This window comes from Sinocyclocheilus rhinocerous, unplaced genomic scaffold (genome assembly GCF_001515625.1).
Source record: "Sinocyclocheilus rhinocerous isolate Xijiao unplaced genomic scaffold, SAMN03320098_v1.1 scaffold119, whole genome shotgun sequence".
Lineage (NCBI taxonomy): Eukaryota > Metazoa > Chordata > Actinopteri > Cypriniformes > Cyprinidae > Sinocyclocheilus > Sinocyclocheilus rhinocerous.
The window spans coordinates 1,851,280-1,872,822 of NW_015654491.1; the positions used below are offsets into that span (position 1 = coordinate 1,851,280).

At 36.8% G+C, this 21,543-nt stretch overlaps 2 protein-coding genes across 4 annotated transcripts in view; one reads left to right on the forward strand and one right to left on the reverse strand.

The window, feature by feature from the left end:
• The window catches only part of LOC107717082 (myelin and lymphocyte protein-like), a 4,188-nt gene extending 1,183 nt beyond the window's left edge, over window positions 1-3,005 (forward strand). The window contains exons 1-4 of one of the 3 annotated variants that reach the window (XM_016523728.1): window positions 596-662; window positions 1,777-1,944; window positions 2,244-2,381; window positions 2,621-3,005. In XM_016523728.1, coding sequence (XP_016379214.1) covers window positions 600-662; window positions 1,777-1,944; window positions 2,244-2,381; window positions 2,621-2,695 — 444 coding nt within the window. In that variant the 5' untranslated portion in view covers window positions 596-599 and the 3' untranslated portion in view covers window positions 2,696-3,005. Of the gene's footprint in view, window positions 1-595; window positions 663-1,461; window positions 1,593-1,776; window positions 1,945-2,243; window positions 2,382-2,620 lie in introns of those variants that run through there. The other 2 variants (XM_016523729.1, XM_016523727.1) reach the window with 2 other exon arrangements.
• A 382-nt stretch (window positions 3,006-3,387) lies between these two features.
• LOC107717126 (28S ribosomal protein S5, mitochondrial-like) lies at window positions 3,388-21,324 on the reverse strand. The gene is made up of 11 exons (XM_016523792.1): window positions 21,228-21,324; window positions 19,751-19,879; window positions 18,020-18,145; window positions 16,368-16,601; window positions 15,639-15,673; window positions 10,599-10,689; window positions 10,197-10,243; window positions 9,870-9,927; window positions 9,151-9,213; window positions 6,913-7,049; window positions 3,388-4,412 (listed from the first exon to the last, which is right to left on the reverse strand). The coding sequence occupies exons 1-11, from the start codon at window positions 21,274-21,276 to the stop codon at window positions 4,188-4,190; spliced, it is 1,194 nt and encodes a 397-aa protein (XP_016379278.1). The 5' UTR covers window positions 21,277-21,324; the 3' UTR covers window positions 3,388-4,187.
• Between the last annotated feature and the right edge of the window lie 219 nt (window positions 21,325-21,543).

Sequence of the window (21,543 nt, forward strand, 5' to 3'; positions counted from 1 at the left end):
AAATGTCATGTGTAGCCTTTAAGTTGCTACACTATATAGGCTAACTGATAAAATCGTCAGGGCAGCGCTGACAACACCTTTTTGTGCAAACTGCGTGACCGTAGTGTGCTTGTGCGAGCACGTGTGATTGCAGTAATTCCTGTGTGCGGTATAGGTACTGTATGCTAATTTCCGTTATTACCGTTAACTATGCGAAGTGATATGGAACTGTAATGCGGTCAAGAGAGCTGCCTGGAACTACGTTCGCCGTGCGTTGCCCTGAAAATTGTTGCACGCCTCAGAACGTTCGTCAGCCAATAAGATTCAAGCATTCAACGGCCCCGTAGTATAATTTTATTTATTTATTTATAGTTTGTTTGTTTGTAACGAACTGCTGCTTTAGTCTAAGTGCAGCACCTCCAAAACAGTAGCATTTGACACCGAGGTTAATGAGAGGCACACTATACAGTTCACCTACGCTTGAATTAACCTGTAAGGATGGATCAAAGAATGGTGGTTGAAAGAAAGAGTTTGTTTTGTGGTTCTGGTTCTTGTCTGATCTCAGTATAGGAGCTTTGAAAGGCATGAATGTGAGCTCAGGTCATGTATCAGTAGATCAAATGAAAGGCGAGAGTCTGTGTGCGTTTGGAAGATTAGTGGAACAGACAGAGAAAACAGAAACGGTGTGTGCGTCTGCGTACTTTTTCTTCAACTCTTCGCACTGTCTCTGTTCTTGTTGGCCATTTAGACTCAATATATTACATGTATGTGATAAAATGGCTCTATACAAACACCTTGTCTTTTTTTCTTTTGGGAAAATTGAGCGTAGCTGTTCACACTATTGTGAAACGTTTTTTATGAAACAATTTCTTTTCCGGCTTATGTACTTGTGGCTAATGAAATATCATGACCTTTAAATGGTATAGTGCCCGCTTGTGTGTATTTGATTCTTGTAGTGAGAGTAAATTAATCCATGGGTGTGTAAGAGAGAGAAATGCATGAATAGTGCGTTATCGTAAGAGGAGTGATGTCGCATCGGTTGTTGTTTAGGTCTGTGTCTGTGTTCAGAATATAATTGATAATGCACAGACAGCATTTACTTATTCATTTAATTATGCACAGTCAACCTTATCAGAAAATTAATGAATGAATGTTATTTATTTATAGATAGATAGATAGATAGATAGACATACAGACAGACAGACAGACAGACAGATAGATAGATAGATAGATAGATAGATAGATAAAAAAAGATAAGCCAACTTGATCGATAATAATTAATTGATTGATAAATTGAACGTCGAAATTATTTTATAATCTTATAATACATTATTTTAAATCTTCCGCTAAGGAGGGAAAAAACATCAGGATAGCAACAAAACAAACAGTGCCACAATATAATATTAAAGCTGAGTCTTGACCAACACTGACCAATCAGAACCCAGCATTCCAGAACGCTGTATAATAAATTAGCTACCTATATTTTTGTTTGTGGTATCGCTGCTTGCAGCTATATTTTAGTTTGTTTTGTATTGTTGAGGAGCTGTGTGTGTGTGTACAATACATTTCAAGTTATGTTTACCTCTGTGTCTGGTAAACTGGAATTTCTTGGGGTTTGTATTGTTGTGTACAGACACGTTAGTAGTGAGTTTATCATTAAAATGTGTGTTAATTAGATTGAACAGTTAAACGGCTAATTATCTAAATTCAAATGTCTGGTCTGGTTGTGGTTGGTTGCACCATGTATATGCACAAATTACCACACTGAATTTGCATTTGTGTTTGTTTGTCCCACAGGTGTTTGGAGGGCTAGTATGGATCCTAGTAGCGTCTACATATGTGACAACGCCAAACCCTCAAGGATGGGTGATGTTTGTATCAGTCTTCTGCTTTGTGATGACCTTCCTCTGGCTCATCATCTTCGCCTGCGGAGGACACAAAAACAGCAGCGCCTGGGCTACAGCGGTGAGCGGAGTAGACACCCCCCTAAAATAAATCAGATAGGCCTATAATATATAAAATATTTGACTAAAACTAAATGCCATTTTAGTCAAAAGACTACTACTAAAGCTAAATCAAAATTTGCTGTCAAAATTACCACTGATACATAATATATTATAATATGCCTATTGCCTATAATATAGGCTAATATATCAACTGTGAGATTATACGCCTCATCACGTGGTAGTAAATGTCTGGTGTGTGTAAGTGGGTAATATATACATATTTAATGGACTAGCTTTGATGATGTCTTCTGTGTACAGGACTTTATTTATCACCTGATTGCTGTTATATTCTATCTGAGCGCATCAGTGACCCTGGCCTTTGTGACTATCGGCATGAATACAATCAGTATAGCAGCACCATATGACAAGTACTATAAAATCGACATCGCAGCTGTGGTAAGCACAAAATACAGACTTGGTGTCTGTTGATACTGATTACTGAATTATTTTTTATGCTAATTTCTCCTATTTTTATATTTAGTTAGTTTTGCCATATTCTAATGCTCACTTAAAGTTAATTTTAAAAAGACTTAGATTTATAATATTCTTAAGCAAATCTAAAAATGATTTTTGAACATTTTGAAAGCCGTTTGAAGTTCAAATGTTTGGCTGAATTTTTACCCTCTCTCCCTCAGGTGTTCTCGTATGTTGCCACATTGCTTTACTTCATCCATTGCATCCTTTCTGCTGTGCGGTGGAAATCCTTCTAATCAAATAATCTCAGCAAAAGGAAATCAGTTTGACACAAATTCTTTAATAAACTGAAAATAAACACTGGAAAACCACTGGGGCTGAAAGATGAAATCTCAGGGGTCAGTCCTTAGTGCCCTCTACACAGAAACACAAACCACAGCAATCATGATGGAATAAACCTGCTTATTCTTTTCATATTAGATTATTCTAACCTCATTACTTTTCTAATGATGATGCATTCTTATATTTGGGGGAAGGGAAACTTTTTTGAAATGCTATCTGTACTAGTACAATGACACCTGTGGATAAAGAAACAATGTGGGTTTTGTATACTTCTTGTACCTTTGTAACAGATAAATACATTTTTGTATATTTAGCTAATACGCACTATGAACAACATAATATTTTAATAAAAGAATATGAACTGGACAGAATTCCCTGTGTAAGTAATTCCTGAGTCCTGAGTTATGTATGGGCTGTATAAATATGACTACATAAATATGCTACATATGACTACATGCATTTTCAAACAGGCAAATAAACACATTTAAAATAAATGCTCACACAGAGCACTGGTGGTGGATGAGGAGATACCCCCTGACAATGTAAAGCGCTTTGAGTGCCTAGAAAAGCGCTATATAAATGTAATGAATTATTATTATTATTATTCTCTAAAATGCATCATACCTACTACACAACTTTTTTTTTTAAATGTATCAGCTAACTAAATTATAAATCTGTGTGCACGAAAGAGTTACATATAAAACACTGATATACTAGGCTGTATAAAGTGTCGTTCATACAATGAGTTTTTCCATTCCACTGTGCTGCTTTCCCATTGTTTTTCTATTAAACATGAGCTAGATTGACATGTTTGACCACTATGCTTGTGACAATGCAGCTTTTCATCAACTTTTAAAAAACCCATCTCTAGACTTGCATTTTATCATTGCCGTAATCCAGTCATTACAACAGGAAACCATGCTATTTTTTGTGAGGGTGAAAGTGTTTGCCACAGATTTTGCTCATGTTCAAGTTTGTCACGTGAATTTGCCACACTGACCAAAAGAAAACTGCAGGGTTTGAAAGTGATCTCTGTGTGAGCTGTGCTTCATACATCGCTACACAAATGATAATAAACAGCAAACCCTTTTGGTCCCAACATCTCGCTGAAATTACACTACTGTGACCGCAACTTTACTCAAAACATGAGCAAGATTAATGAGTTGACACTGAAAGTGGGTTTATTGTAGATTTATTGGTGCGCTTCCAGTTATAAGTCATGTGTAGGTACGTGAGAACAAAGTCTTCAAACATTCACTTCCATGCTAATCTTTCATGGGCTCATGACATATAAACACTAATTTGTGGGGGCATATAGCACTTCAGGACCTTTAGTTTAACAACATGGTTGCAATCCAAGCACGTGCTTCAAATGCTCTCCCCAGAAACGGTTCTGCACTAGACAGTCAGCCTGCAGTACGGATTGGCTGGACATTATCATTCAGATCACCAGATGGTCCTTTTAACCCCTGCCCACACTGATCTCTTAACACCTTGTGAGGCCTTCACGTCAGCCCAGTGCAGACGTGTGTTGGGCACATCGTCCTCTACTTCAGGTTCCTTACGGGCACCGAGCTGCGGTCGTGCCACCACGATGGGCAGAACGCCTTGTTCTGCCCTGAACTCCACCACATTCAGCTGCTTTATATCAGATAGTTTCTGATGAGTCTCCTGTAGTAGGACCGGGGAGAGGAAGTCAGTTATAAACCTGAAAAATACACTGACACACAGTTTAGAGCAGGGGCTGGGCAACTTCGGTCCTGGAGTGCCACTGTCCTGCAGAGTTTAGCTTCAACCCTAATTAAACACACCTGCCAGTAGTGTTCTAGTGATCTTGAAGACATTGATTAGCTTGTTCAGGTGTTTTTGATTAGGGTTGCAGCCCTGGTTTAGAGGGTCCTTAGTTTACTGTGACCATACATACTTAAAGGAATAGTTCACCCAAAAACGAAAATTGACTCTCCCTCAGGCCATCCAAGATGTAGATGAGTTTGTTGGGAACAGATTTTGAGAAATTTAAAGGGGTCATATGATGCTGCTAAAAAGAATATTATTTTGTGTATTTGGTGTAATGAAATGTGTTTATGCGGTTTAAGGTTCAAAAAACACATTATTTTCCACATACTGTACATTATTGTTTCTCCTCTATGCCCCGCCTTTCTGAAACGCGTTGATTTTTACAAAGCTCATCGGTCTGAAAAAGCGAGGTGTGCTGTGATTGGCCAGCTATCCAGAGCGTTGTGATTGGCCGAATTCCTCTAGGGCGTGACAGAAATGTTACGCCCTTATTGTGCCTGCGGCAACCACATGTGACGACCCCGGGCTGGACTCCGCTTCGTCCACGGGGAAAGCCGATCCGGCGATCCACAGCACTAAGTTGAAGTATTTCCTCAGCGACCAGCACGGATCAGCTCCAGGCATGACGAAGTGATATCGTCCTATTATGGAAGGCCAAACAAAGTAGTTTCGCTTTCACAACGAAGCACACAGCGCCTTCACGACATGGCGGCGGCAACAACAATACTACAGCGAGAATAAAAGTTACGCCTTCTTTCTTTGCGTGAACATTTGGGCGGCGTTATGCAAATCTTCCCAGATAGTGACGTAGGTATGTGGGGGCGTGTTAGAACGAGCCGCTTTAGGTAGGCGTGGCTGACTCTTAACTTTTATAAAGAATATCTCTTTGGATTTGAGACTTCAGTCTTTGCAACTTTACAGATCTTCTTTATGCACCAAGAGCTTGTAACACTCCAAAGAGAAAGGAAACATTTAAATTGCATCATATGACTCCTTTAACATTACATCACTTGCTCACCAATGGATCCTCTGCAATGAATGTTGCCATCAGAATGAGAGTCCAAACAGCTGATAAAAACATCACAATAATCCACACGACTGATCTTTGCATATTTCTTTTTCGATTCAGACGAGCAATGGTTTGAAGCTAAAAACATCTTAATGGATTTATTACTAACATGCAGCTTTTTGCTTGATGTTGTTGTGTGGATTACTTGTGGATTATTATGATCTTTTTATCAGCTGCTTGGACTCGTTTTGAACCATTAGTTTTATTCATATGAACCGACTCCCTAAAATACATCAGACCTCTCAATGCTACTTTTGCAATTGATTAAAGTGTCAGCAATGTGTACAAAACAATGTTTTATATATAAAGTAGTGAAGTATTATATAAGGTGTACTATATAATTGGTGAGCAAGGGATGTAACACTACATTTCTCCAAATTGAATTGAATGTCTTTATTGTCATTGTACAAGTACAATGAAATCGAAATGCAAACCTTTGGGTGCATAATCTAACAAAATAAATAAATGTAATAAATATTAAACCGGTAACAGGATCAAAAACACCATTATAAACATAAGACATCTCACGTTCAACAGTCAGTTACACGACTCATATTCAACATTGCACATGATGTTCAGTTAAGTTATTGCAGTATTCGAAACAGATGGATTAAGCATAGAAACTGTTAATCTCACATTCGACAGAATTGCACAACTCATTAAACATTGTACATGATATTCATCTTAAATCTGTTCAGATGAAGAAACAAACTCATATACATCTTGGATGGCCTGAGGGTGAGTAAATTTTTATTTTTGGGTGAACTATCCCTTTAAAGTCCTAGTGAACAGTAGATTATTCTTTAGTGAGGCCAAAAAATGAGGACTCTGCAACTGGAATGATATGGATTTAGCTTTTACATTTGTTCCTTTATGAAGTTCCTGGATGTTTACTGGTCTTGGGACAACATTCTCAAGAATCATCAATCTGATTTTAGTATCAGTTAGGGATGAAGTAGGGGCTTGAACAACATTGTTATCTAGTACCCATAATATCCTTCTGACATTATAGGTAATAAATGGCTGGGGTTAGGGGTAGGGCAGGTACTTACAAGTATTTAAGCAAATAATGATCAAAGAAAGGGTTAAGACTTTTCATGTCATAGTTGTTGTTTGATTAATATTAACAACATATAAACATTAGTTAAGACTATGTTTGACAGAAATGTGGTTTTAGGACTAATGGAAGATGCTGATTCTGAAACACATTATACTTGGAAAAATCATGGTTACTATATCAAACAGGCCACTAAAACATGTACAAAGACTGATCTTATTGGCTATTGTACTGATGTAATCTCTCACCTGATTGGCCAGGCCGTGGAAGAGAGCCCTGGTGATGTTGAGGAGGTTAACTGAACCATCTACTTTTGCATACATATCCTCTATCCCAATCAGTTTACAGAGAGTGATTACCGCCCGATGACAACGCAGACCATAACCTGACAGAGAGAGAAAATAATATCAAATATAAGAGAGAGATTGTCTTTTATTTTATTTTTTTAAGTTTTGATTACAATATCTTATACTGTATGTTTTATAAATTTTTACTTTGTCATAATCATAAACTTACTTTCGTCAGTGGAACACAACACAACATATGTCCCATTCCCATTGACATGTATTTTTTGTCCAAGTCAATGGGAACCAAAACTGTTTCGTTACCAACATTTTTCAAAATATCATCTTTTGTACTTTTCTACTTACACATAAAGAAAGTCATACAGGTTTGGAATGACATGAGGGTGAGTAAATAAAAATGTAAAATGTAAAAAATGTTGAGTGAACTATCCCTTTAACAAATGATAATATATAAAAATGTGTTACAGATAAACAAAAAAAAAGTTTTGGAATTATGAGCAAACATTTGTCAATAATTATCATCACAATGCCTATTTTTCATATTGTTTCATGCTGAAATGCAAAAAAATCTCAGCGAATACTTTCATGGGTGAGATTAACAATGGAGAAAAGAAGGTAAAAGAATAGATGTCCAGGGTAAGTGTGATCGCATGGCTGTGTTCAAGAACAATATTAAACACACATTATTTACAACAATGTGAGTCTAAAGATAGGAAAGGTGGAAGATCATGGTTCCCAGAGTTTCAGGTCCAATCATAACTGCTCCTGCCAGGTTTCATTACTCAGGTTTCAGCGGTGAGTCGTGGACTCTGAGAAGTCACATCAGAGCTCAGAACTCAGAACTCAATTACCATCAGCCCCATCTCAAATCTGAACATCATGATTTCAGCTCTGATGTCAGGAATGAAATAAACCCATTGTGGCTCAATGGATGTGAAAGAAAATCTAATACTATATGTGGGAACTGTTCTGGATATCAGGAAGACATTTGCTTGACGGTTTGAAATGATGAAGAGTTTAATTGGCATTTCTGCACTTTGTCAACTTGCAGTAAGACTTCTGTTGATGTCAAAAGTTATGCATGTAGTCGCAAAATTAGAGACCTTCCCCCTCAAAATTCAATCTAAAGTGGGCACAGGGGAGGAGATATATACGCTACTACTAGATCTGAATAGCAAGTACACGGGTCGTAGATGATCTAGAGAAACATGAAACCGAGTTTTGGATCTGGGATATGGTACATGTACAGTATCTCACAGAAGTGAGTACACCCCTCACATTTTTGTAAATATTTTATTATATCGTTTCATGTGACACCACTGAAGAAATGACACTTTGCTACAATGTAAAGTAGTGAATGTACAGCTTGTCTAACAGTGTAAATTTTCTGTCCCCTCAAAATAACTCAACACACAGCCATTAATGTCTAAACCACTGGCCACAAAAGTGAGTACACCCCTAAGTGAAAATGTCCAAATTGGGCCCAAAGTGTCAATATTTTGGTGTCATGTGACTCATTAGTTTTACAAGGTCTCAGGTGTGAATGGTTATCAGGTGTGTAAAATTTGGTGTTATCGCTCTCACTCTCTCATACTGGTCACTGGAAGTTCAACATGGCACCTCATGGCAAAGAACTCTCTGAGGATCTGAAAAAAAGAATTGTTGCTCTACATGAAGATGGCGTAGGCTATAAGAAGATTGCCAAGACCCTGAAACTGAGCTGCAGCACGGTGGCCAAGACCATACAGCGGTTTAACAGGACAGGTTCCACTCAAACAGGCCTCGCCATGGTCGACCAAAGAAGTTGAGTGCACGTGCTCAGCGTCATATCCAGAGGTTGTGTTTGGGAAATAGACATATGAGTGCTGCCAGCATTGCTGCAGAGATTGAATTTTGAGGGGACAGCAAATTTACACTGTTATACAAGCTGTTTACATTGTAGCAAAGTGTCATTTCTTCAGTTGTCACATGAAAACATATAATAAAATATTTACAAAAATGTGAGGGGTGTACTCACTTCTGTGAGATACTGTATGTGCAAACACCCCCCTGCAAATTCTCATTTAAAACAAATCATATTGCAAAACATATATGACGAGCTCAGTAAAATACTGGGCTCACACCTCTATTATCAAGCAAACTGTGATTGTTTACATGCGTGTGTGAGGTCAGGCCACTTACCTTTGTTCTGTTTCTTCATTCTGAGTGTGGTCCTTTTAAACTTAGATTCAATGTCATGATATACTGCACATGAGGATAAAAAAATGATTAATTATAAAGATGAGAAATTAACAAAAAATACGAGGAGGCCGCAAACTCAGTGTCATAAAACACATATAAAACACTTAGATCCTTGCTGAATATAAGTATTTAAAAAAAATCTTACTGACTCCAAACTAGTGTATATAAATGCAATGTAATTTCAGTACATTACATGGGAAACAGGGCTGGGTGATAAAAAGAAAAAATATTTTAGTATATCAAGTTATTATATCTGAAATCAATTAAAAGCATTTTTTTGTAATCAGAGGAACCATCATTTCTTCGCATTATTGTAAATTTGATTAAAATGTTTAAAATAAAATACAGTAAAAGGTGAATAATAATATGAATAACATTGCTTAATTTTATATCGCCAGCAAAATCAATGTGAATATATTATGAAATGAAAAAATATCTCCAAGCCCTAAAAGAGAGGTTCTCAAAAATACAAATATCAAAACATGAAAACCATATATTATGTAAATGATTAATGCTGTGACACAGTAGAATCCTTCTCTCAAACCGCACACAAAAGCACACATATACATATGAGATTTACGATGTCTGTTTGTTATATGATAGTCAGTGACGCACGTGTGTAACACTCGCACATGCACAAAGAGTAGTGTGTGACTCACTGGTATGGTTGTTGTATCTCTCAATGTAGTAGAGATAATGCATGGCTCGGTTTTTTGCCTGTAAAACAAAGCAGCATGTTTAATGTCAAGATGATTTCATTGTAACCTGATCTGGTAGCTCTAACACAAACGTTAGAGGTTCAAATCTTGTAAGTGTGTGATGTGAACTGAGGAATTATTGAGCTCACAGCTCCGTTCTGTCATTATTGTGCCCTTGAGCGAGTCATTTAACCTCAGGTTTCTTCATGGGGGAATCGTGCCTGCAATTAGAGTCCAGTATGTGACTTTGTGTGCGTGTGAATGAGTGTGCATGTGACCGTGGCTTACTTTTCTAAGTGCGGTGTTCTTGTCTGCTGCTTTCCCCAGTGCAAACCCTGCAGAGAAGTGAATAAAACAGCTCATTAACACTGATTATAGCCATTGTATTTTTACCAGCCACATATTAAACTACTGCATTGTTCCATATACTCCAGACCACAGATGTGCAAAACTGCATACTTTCAAAATTAACAACTACTTGAGGCTAGTTTAATAAGGCACACCTGTTAACACATAAGGCTTTCTTCTATTTTGAGTTTAATAAATAAATAAATAAATACTTTTTATTATATGCATTGCTTTGTTATTTTCATATATTGCTAAAAAAAATGTATACAGGACCCAAATATAGATTAATACATTTAGCCATCAGACAATCATCATTAAAGGCGTATATGCATCTGTATTTACCTGCTGCTCCATTTCCATTACCCACAGCGACCAAAGCGCTGATGGACCTTTTCCTGCTCTCTTTGGCCGTGACGTTAAACACGCTCTTGACCTGTCAATCAAACAACAAACATCACATATAACTGCCAATATTTACAGGGAATTGATTTCTGTGTGTGTGTCTCCTTGAAGCAACCAACAGGAGGCAGTACAACCCTACTGGAAAAGGCTAATACACTCCATTGAAATGCTTCTCAAATACTGCAGTCATTGTCACAAATACACACTCACTCTCTCCCCTCAGGCTGCAGATGTGTGCGTAATTGCATAGTATAAAGTACTTGTACAGAATAAAAGCATTCTTGCTCCTGCTCCTTACTGCAATCTGTTATGTAATGTTTGCTGTAGGAGTATTATTGATATGATGAGATCTTTGTGCTGAAAGAAAAAGCCACCCACTGGCAAAAACTAAACATGTTCAGAGGAAGTTACAAGGTGGATTTCAGCCTGTTCAAAGAGCTCAAGCACAAGTTACATAGCTGATTAGGTCCTAAAACAGCAGTCAGCAACCTTTTGAAGAGTCATGTCTTGTTTCATTATAATATTTGTGTGCTGAGACATACTCGTCTCATTCTGCAGAAGGCCTCGCTTGCGGTAATGTCTCTTATTCTGACAGCAAAAAAGTACATCACTTACAAGTGCCACTGCACACCCCACTAGGCAGTTTTACGTGGTTTATCCACTCTACATGGTTCATTTTGATTGTTTGCCTTTCATACAGTTCATAACTAAATAAATATGGGTGTGTGAGGATAAGGATTACTGCAAGAGGAAGTTCCGCATTCAAATAAATAAATAAATAGCTAAATTAAAAATAAAAAAAATGTTCATGCCAACGGTGGCACACATGCATGAGATTGCCAAGGGTGGTCCTAAATCTTCAGTATCATTCAATTTCACCTTTTCAGGTGCACCTTTTCTGTTTATCAGTGATTCTTTTTAACCTCTTTGGTCATTTTTTGAAATCCTACTTCAAACAATTAAATGATAGAGTTCAGTGTCTCTTTAGAAGTACATAACTGAAAAATTACACTACAACTCAAAAGTTTACGGTCAGTATGTTTTCTTAATTTTTTTTTTAAAGAAGTCTCTAATGCTCACCAAGACTGTATTTATTGATCAAAAACACAGAAAATCGTAGTATTGTGAAAAAGCAATACAATTCAATATAACTGTATTTTATTTTAATACATTTTAAGATGTAATTTATTCCTGTGTTGGAAAAGATGAATTTTTAGCAGTCATTGTTGCAGCATTCAGTGCCACATTAGCCTTCAACAATCATTCTATACTGATTTGGTGCTCAAGAAACATTTCTTACTATTATTTATGTTAAACAGTTGTGCTGCTTAATATTCTTGTGAAAACTGAGATACTTTTTTTTCAAGATTCTTTGATGAATAGAAAGTTCCAATGAACAGCATTTATTTGAAATAACTATGTAAAAGCCTTTACTGTAAGTTTTGATGAATTTAATGCACTCTTGCTGAAAGTAGATTTTAATTTCTTTAAAAAATAAATAAATAATAGTGACCCAAAATGATGTGTACATTGTTAAGGATAACAAATTTTACCACTTAGTCACAAATGTTTACATATTGAGGTATCCACTGTATAAATTGGTTATTTCTAGAACCCAAGATAGTCCTTGGGTACTTGAATCCATATTTTATGTATATAAACATTGCTCAGTGAGAAAAAAAAAAGTCACCCACAACTCCATCTCTAGTGACCCCAGGTTGAGAGCCTCTGTTGTATGTGCATCCTCTCAAACACACATGGTTGACTGATCAATACGCTTACAGGAATCACTAGCGATTGTAGCATGTGACTCTCTCTCTAAGATCCACCGCAGTCGTTCCCTCGGTTTCTAAATCACTGAGGTCTAAGTAATGGGACACTGTGTGGTTCAACTGAAAGCACTAAACGAAAATGACGATGGGGATAAAAAGAAGAACAATGTTTACTTAAAAAGAGAGAGGGAGAGATGGGTGGGGGGACTCCCACCTGCATTCTGTCAGTGTGATGCTGAAACACATGCCATCTGTTCAAGACCGCTTGCACAAGCACACACACACACTTCAGTAAAAGCAAAAAATTTTCTTCTGAAGGAAAACCAAACACAAGTAGTTCCAAACAATGACAGAGGTTTGTATAGAACATGCACATCTGCTCATTAGCTGTACTTGGTCTGGGTCATGTCATTATGCAATCACTACAACCGTTGACTCAGCCCAAAATGATCATTTAAATTAAATGCAAAAATTCCACCTCTGTATGCTGCTCAGAGATAAAAAATGCATATGAGTGTGTTTATCTTTGCTGATTAGCCATTATTAATTGCATGTACCACAGTGTCACACCAAAGATATAATGTCAGACATATTAGCTAGCCAGAATTATTAAATCTTAAAATCCCCATAGAAATTACAGCAATTTTACTATATTGTTCCAAATATGGGTGTCACGGCACTCATTTTGTATCTCTTAATACCTACTGAAGAGAGGCTTACAACACATAATATGTAAACTACTTTGGTAAGAAACTGTATGTGCAATGGAAAAACAGAGATCTGATTTTAGGAAAATAAATATGTAAATGATGCATGTTGTAAGTCTGAGCATAAAGTGTAAATTATGTCTAGAAAGTACTTGACCACAGCATAAAATAACCACACAATTTAACTAACTACAGTGTGAAATATGCTACACAATATAACTACAGTATAATATACTGACAATTTAACCGTGACAAATGTAAAATATGAAGACATAAAGTAACCTTGACTAGTGTAATTTATCCCAACACAATGTAACTACAGTGTAAACAAAGTATACCAACAAATTTAACCTGGACTACGGTGTAAAATATTTACAAATGTAAACTTAACTACAGTGTAAAGTAGGGCTACACAAAATAAAACTGAACTCATCATATGGCTTAGTGCAATTATCGAACTGTGCTGCACTTTAATTTTACATAATTTCTGCATATTTCGGAGTCAAGCATGGCACTGTGTTCTTTTACAGCTCAAGATCCAGTGTTTTGTAACTATTACAGAATGACTATACTGTAAAGTGTGCCGACAATGTAGTCAAGTTCAAAATGGAGTCAATTTTATAGTGTAAAACATGCCTAAAGAATAGTGTGACAACAATATCAAAGTACTAAACTTGACTAGACAATGTAAAGTGTGACTATGTGAAATGGTGTGTAAAATACAGAAAAGGAGAATAAGATAATTCAACCATTACAAGACATGATAAACTGCAGATGGGAACCTAAAACTGTAAAAGTCTTCCTCTTGCTTTAATCTATCTCCATAACCATTACATCTTTTTATCACTCTCCTCTAACTATCAGCCATATCTCATGCCCTCCTCTGTCTGTCTCGCTCTCTCAGTCTTGCTCATGTATCATCCGCTCTAGAGCACTATGGCTCTCTTCCCTCTCTCTTGGCAGACGTTGCGTGTCCTTGGGAGAAGTTCTTGAGTTTACAAGAAATATTTGGCTTAATTAATGTGGCTTTATAAGTACTTGGGCTCTTTTAGCCTTTACTTGTGCTTTTTCTAGGACACCCAGGAGACAGTGGGAGGGAGGGAGGGAGGGAGGGAGGGAAAAGTGCGCCACTTTAAATGCAAGCCTGATAATGTCACCAAGCTTTTCAGAATCTCTTCAAATTAATCTGCATCCACAGAGACGGAGGTCCTGGAGAACCGCAAATACTCTTAATTTCTGTGTAAGCCCTCTTGTGTGTCTTTACTGGGTTATCTCATTAGCTCTGGTGTAATGTGAGGACAACATGCCACCATGTGCTTGATCACATGCGATATATAGTTGTCCAGACTCGGGACAGCTTATGTTCGGGACAGCCACCTCCCAATTGAAAGTACCCAATAAATTATCATTTTATATATATATTAAGCTTACTAATATTTTAAATATTATTGTGGGTTTCAATAGAGAATAGAAGGGTCTTAGTAAAAATCTAAGATTGAATACTTAAATGCTTTTTTAAATGTGTTTTTTGGTTGTGGGACAGCGGTTTGGACCAATTCTGTAGAATGGCCCATATTTGTATATAACCGAGTCTGCATTGAAACCCACTCTAAGTCTCCTTTAGTGTGTATGACGCACACAGTTCCTGAGCATTCCAAGTCATATATGAGGTTCATTTCAGTTAAGAGGCTGGTGTCTAAGACAACTACCTGTGTAGCCAGTAGGCAATGAAGCAGCTCACGAGGTTTTGGAGCAGAGCCAATGAGAGTGAAAAGAAAGCAAATCACTTCACCTAAATCATCAGCCTTCCATTTGATTCCTTGCAGCATTCAGTCAGAGAAGACAAAACTTTGGCTGTAAACCTGTCCACTTCTTTGCCAACAAAGCTTTATGGAAATGAAAGAATCAGAGGACGAAAGAAAGACAATATGGAAAACGCAGTAAAGTGAAAGAGAGACAAGGACCCGAGGTAAACTGCTGAACTGATTTCCATTCTAAACTCAGCAACATTTCTGCCAAATGAGTCTAGTGGTGCCAGCCAGGGGCTCTATACAGAGATTTGTTTATCAAACGTTCATTGTTGTGTATAATTAGATAATTCTCCAGATACTCCACACTACATGGTAATTTTGTACTGAGCAGATTTTGTGCCCCGACTGCCTCCCATTTAGGAGTTCAAGGGAGTGGTTCAGAAGCTCTGAGATACACACATGCAATCACACACACAAGGGTGATAGACACACTAAAAAACACACACAATTCTAATGGCTATCAATGGAGAAACAAGACAAAGCAGATCAAATTAACCCCTTGTCGCAGGTAGGGGAAAATAATATTAACCAATAATAAGATAATTCACTTTTAACAATCCAATCAAATCTTAATGAATAAAAAAAAATTCATATAGAATATGCACATTCAATCATAAATTCAACACATTATGGAATTTGTTTTTAATGCAATTTCATGTTAGTAGGACACATGGTTCTGCTCGTACTCACCTCTATCACACGTGAGTCAAAATCTTCATAAGTTTCTGAAAGGACAAAAAAGGACAAAGCAAAGTCACAACTGTTTATAAATGACAAAAAACACCAAAGGTCATTAGCACAGGTTGAGATTGCTGAAAAAGGCTCACACAGCCTATTTGTTTTTGATCAGGGACAGCAAGCGTGTTAAATGAGATTACGTGAGTGGTCTGTTATGACCTCTAACCCCAGGGCTGTGCTGTTGCCGCAGTAACTCATTACAGGTGTTTCATTTTGCCTGCGAGAGACAAGCATATTTCCTCGATTTAAAGGAGGAGGTGTTGCTGTGGTGACTCAGGGGTGAGAAGTTGTTGGAGCAGATCTAGACATGATTTAGACTCCAGGCCTCACCGTTGCTGGGCAATCCATCACCACAACTACCAGAGATTGCACCCACGTCCCTTTGGCCAATGAGACGACGGGAAATCTATTCCCACTGTAAGATGGTGAGCGGCAGAACAGAGATGAACAGCAGTGTAAATTACAAGGAGATTGCACTTTCTGCATCTCGTTTCGCTGTGTCTGAGCGTGTAGATGCAGGTGTTGTGCAATACATCCTATTATGATCAAAGACCATGTTTCATCAAACTGTTTGACTATTTCAGCTACATCCATTATAAATTAACTATACAGCCATGCATCTCCTTAACCAAGCATTTTCAGTAGAACGGGACAAATCAAAGAGCTGTCCCACACACACACCTCCGTTGGGCCCCGGATCCGGCGGACCCAGACTGATCCCACCCCAGGAGTAGCCAGTCCAGCCCCTCTCTCTCTTTATCTTAGTCTTCCTGCGTTTGTCCCATTCATCCCTCTGGCGTTCCAGGGCTGCTGTCACCTCCTTCTGCTCTGCCTCTCCCCGTTGTGAGGGTTTCTGGATGGACCCATCCTTATACACCGGAATATTCAGACCGGGCCACAGGTAGCCAGCACGACCTAAAGAGCACACAAGAAATCACAAAAGTGAGCGTTATACACATTATTATCGGTTTCTACCTTGTTTCAAGAAAAGCCTCCATGAGGGAGTGTGAGAGAAAAGAAAAATAAATCGATAGATTCCCCTGAGGTCTTTTTAAGTGAAAGTAAATAATGCCACTCAATAACTGTGGCGCTCTGTGAGTGATGTCAGCTTAGGAGAAGGTTAGATTCCAACGCCAGATATAAACCTCTAAACTTGAAGCTGAGCTGTGACTGATATTCATTAACTGGCATAGTGGGTGCAAACACCTCAAGAAATGCTACAGACTAAAATGGACATCTGTTTATAGCCGTTTTAATGTAGTGTTGGCCTTCAATCTGTCCAGAGACAACCAGAACTGATGAGTAATAAAAGTAATTCTTTTTAAGGCATCGTATGATTAAAAACAAACAAATGGCATTTTTATTAATGTCTTATTTACTATGCAAACATTCACTATATAAGCTCACTCAGTCCAATTTGTAACTTGTATGCTGAAAAACATCATAAAATGCTATATCACCATTTACATGCCCACACTTACATATCAAAACTTATACAGTATTCCTGAACTACTACTGGCAATTATCCAATCATAATAGAGATCATTTACATAGAAGTCTTAAGGTAGCAAAAAGTATAAAAAATAGCCAGTTTAATTAATTGGGTTAGAGAATGATATGGTGTTTTTGTTGTTGTTGTTTTGAATGAATGAAATTACTACTTTTATTCAGCAAATACCAAACTGATAAAAAGGCAGTAGACATTTATAATAATACAAAAATTGTCTATTTCAAATAAATGCTGTTCTTTTGAACTTTCAATTCATCAAAGAAACCTGAAAATAATGCATTACGGTTTCCACAAAAATATTAAGCAGCTGTTTTTAACTTTAATAATAATAAGAAATTATTCTTGAGCACCAAATGAGCATATTAGAATGATTTCTGAAGGGGTATGTGACACTAAAGAATGGAGTAATAGCTGCTGAAAAGTCACCTTTGTCATCACATGAATAAATTACATTTTAAAATATACTGAAACAGAAAACAGTTATTTTAAATTGCAGTAATATTTAACAAAATTACTGTTTTTACCGTATTTTTTCAATCAAATAAAAAAGCCTTGGTGAGAATAAAAGACTTCTTTCAAAAACATTTAAAAATAAGTTAAATCGACCAACCCCAAATTTCTGAATGTTGGTGTGAATTAAGTCGAATTATAATCAAATGTAAATTATGATTTTTTTTCTTCTTTAAAAGTTATTGTCCTTATTTAAATTATGTTTTGGTACAAGAAATATAAGTTTAAAACTAAGCCCCATAAAATGTTTTAGTGTGTTCTGTCAATGCTGTGAAGCAGGCAAAGATAAGAGGATATTATGGGTAGGATGTACCTTCTCCAAGGTTCTGGCCTCTGTTGAGATCTTTTTTCATTTTACGTTTGGTTCTCTTTCCTCTTCCCTTTCTGGCACCGGCACCGGACTCAGCTAAGACTCCCCGCCAAAGCTCATCAGCTGTCACTATGAGAATAAATGGATGTCAATAAATCACACACACATATAGTCACATCACTAATACAGTCTATTAGACTCATACACACTCAAATAAGGTGAAGAATGAATAATAAAGCCATGAGTAGTGTGTTAACCTGTGTATTTAGATAACGACTGCACAGTAAAAAGTAAATTCCAGCTGTTGGTATTACCATGCAATTATGAAGTTTCATCTGTATTCTGTGTGTGTGTGTGTTTAGAGGGGTTGGGTAATCTGGGAAGTTGGGAGTTGTTTGATATTGTTCTGATTTAATTAGGACTTAATTAAATGAGACAGAGAGGCCTGCCAGGCTTAATGAAGCATCCAATTCCAAAAAAAGCAGTTCAAGAAATTTCATAATTCTATCTGACAACCAAACATATCCAATGCACACTGACGCACACAAAACCTAAGCATTCAAACAAACACTCATGTCCGTACACGCAACCATGCCATCTGTAAGAGAGATGCTGAAGGCATATCCCTACACAGTTTTAAAAGTTAAAAAAATTGTTTTTGGATGTACAGATTTTTCCTTATAATAGTACTATTTTCTAAGTTTGCACTATTTTAATGAAGAGGCGTTCCCGTCTCAAGGAGCAGTTCCTTATGAAAGCAGACAAGCAAAAGAGATGGGGGAACAACAAAGGTTGTATATATCAGAGGAAAAAAAGGCTGTTAAGCAGAAGTTTTGTTAAATTCACTCAAATTAAGAGTCATATTTATAGTCAGATATCATGGTCCAGCAAAGATGGCTGGTGACTTTGCAAAACACTATCTGTGCTTTACTTCTACAATATTACTATTCAATAATAGTAATTACACACATCAGTTATATAAAATAATATATAAAATAATTATAAAAAAAGAATGCATTAATGTAAACCATGTATTTTAAAAAGCAAATTTGCTACCATTTGAGAAATTCAAGTTTGAAATAACACCTAAAAAAAATCAGCATTATTGTAGCATAATTTATATGCTATTATAATTTATATATTTATTTTGAATTAGCTTTTATGTTTGGCTTTTTAATTATCATTTTTAATTTAATGTAATTTTAAGTCATTTCGCTATGTAGCAGTTTTAATTTTTAATTTCCAGTTAATAAATTCAGTGCTTCAAGTTATTTAAGTTACATTTCAACATTTCACATTTGCATTTAGTTGATGTTTTTAATCTAATATTTATATTTTATTTTAGCTTTTTTAATTAACAAAAAAAATGTTTTATAGTATTAGTTTTAGTTAACAATAATAACCCTGAACTGCATGCCAATGATATGTTCCTGTTCAACGACATGGAAATAAAATAATACTATATTGATTGTTTTTGTATTGTTTATTGAATGCTTTACTCATCTTCCACAGTATCTGCAGTCATAGTCCCCTCTGGAGCGACCTGAGGTTAAGCACTATTTTCAAGAGTACAGTGGTGAAAAGAGATCTCATTATCCCTGTGCTCATGATATTGAGAGTCAAACCTGTGACCTATGGGCTGCCAACCCAGATCTCCAAGCAATAAGGCACCATCACTCCAGGATCTTGACTGACACTCACTAAAATCAAACAAAGCATATCACAGCTGCTTACGTTTGTTAAAGAAGCTTGAATGTCTGTTCTGCTGCAGGGCAGCAGTGACTGGAGCATACTGGGTGGGACTGGGCCTTGCCAAATTGGAGAGGTGAGCAGCGCCCCCTAGAGCTCTCAGAGCTCCAACACCTGTTGACGAGAGAGAGAGGACAGGACATTTCTTAAAAGCTAAACTAAAAGTTCTGATCTGTACCAATAATGCACAAAGCCAGATGCACAGAGGTTACTATCTATTCTAATGGCTCATAGTACATGAGACATGATATATGATATATTTGTACATGATACAAAATCATTCAACACCCAAAAGTCTAATTTTCAAGTTTATTTTTTATGATATCTAATAAACGTTGCCTCCAAGTGCTTAGAAGCTTATGTCACCTCTATACTGAAATCTTCACGCAACCCCTTCCAAATCGATGATTATCTTTGGTTTCCATATATTATATAATACATGCATATATATATATATATATATATATATATATTGTAGCGTTCTCAGACAAGGACGAGGCGTTTTGATGTACAAGGGGTGTTTTTTTGGGCTGTTGTCGGCCACAACCCACGCCGTACACACCCCGACTTCTAAGAGAACCACACTTGAACCAGCTAGGTACTCTTTTCTCCCCTCCTTCTCTCTGTTTCCCCTTACACACACACAGGGGCGGAGCCTCTTTTCACATCCAATAACAGTTCGCAACACAAAAATGAATAAAGTGCAACACTAACATTAAGCACATTGTTATCTATAACACAACAACATTTTGAACATGCTACATATATTATATTGTACATTAGACCACTACAAAAACAAATAAACAAACAAGGAGTACATGTAAAGGCTTTATCTGCTTCTCTGTTAAGGTCAAAGTCAGGTCAAAGTTCCTTGGATACATTATTCATTTATAGTACACTAAACATAAGCAAAAGCTACCAAAAATAAGCAAAAGCTATACTAAGCAGCTACTTGCAGCTCTTCACACAACATCATGTAAGGTCAGCATTCTCATACTTCAGATCAGGAATGACGAAGACATTTAAAACAATAAAAACAAGACATTGCGTTCAAATGATTAGAAAAAAACACATTAAAGGGGTCATATGATGCGATTTCAAGTTTTCCTTTCTCTTTGGAGTGTTACAAGCTGATTGATCACACATATTTAAAATTTCAGAGGTCAGTGTGACAGATGACCGAAAGCTATGGCAGAGATATCTAGGGTGGTATTTAGGGCAGACATTCTGTTATCTATATGAGAGATAAATAATTTTAGGGTCATGTATTTATTTTTTATGAGGCAAACACCGTGTTTCTTCTGTTCTTGACAGGGACCGTCAGCATGTTCACACTACCTTTATCTTCAAACCTCTTATAATCTACACATTATTTACACGTAGCTATCAACAAACTCAAAGACAACCGCCACCAGAGGTAAAAACAAACGTTAATTCAAAAAGAGTTATAAAAAAATCGCACCTTCAAATGACAACCGGAGTACACAACACAGCCTTGTGACCGCCGCCATGTTCGGATGCTGAGGGGGTCCTTGAACGCCGGGCGTGCTGTCCAAACCTGTGCCTGCGCAAAATTACTTGAGGAATCGTTGATTTTTCATAAACTACGATAAATAAAACTATTTTTGAAAGGGAATGGCTTTTTCAGATTTTATAGGGCACTTTCAAGATCGGATTCACATAAAGATTCACATAGATTGGAAATCTATTGTATAATTTATGCAGTGTATCTCATTTAAAAAAATTAATTTCACAATTTTTTTATAGCTTCATTATCT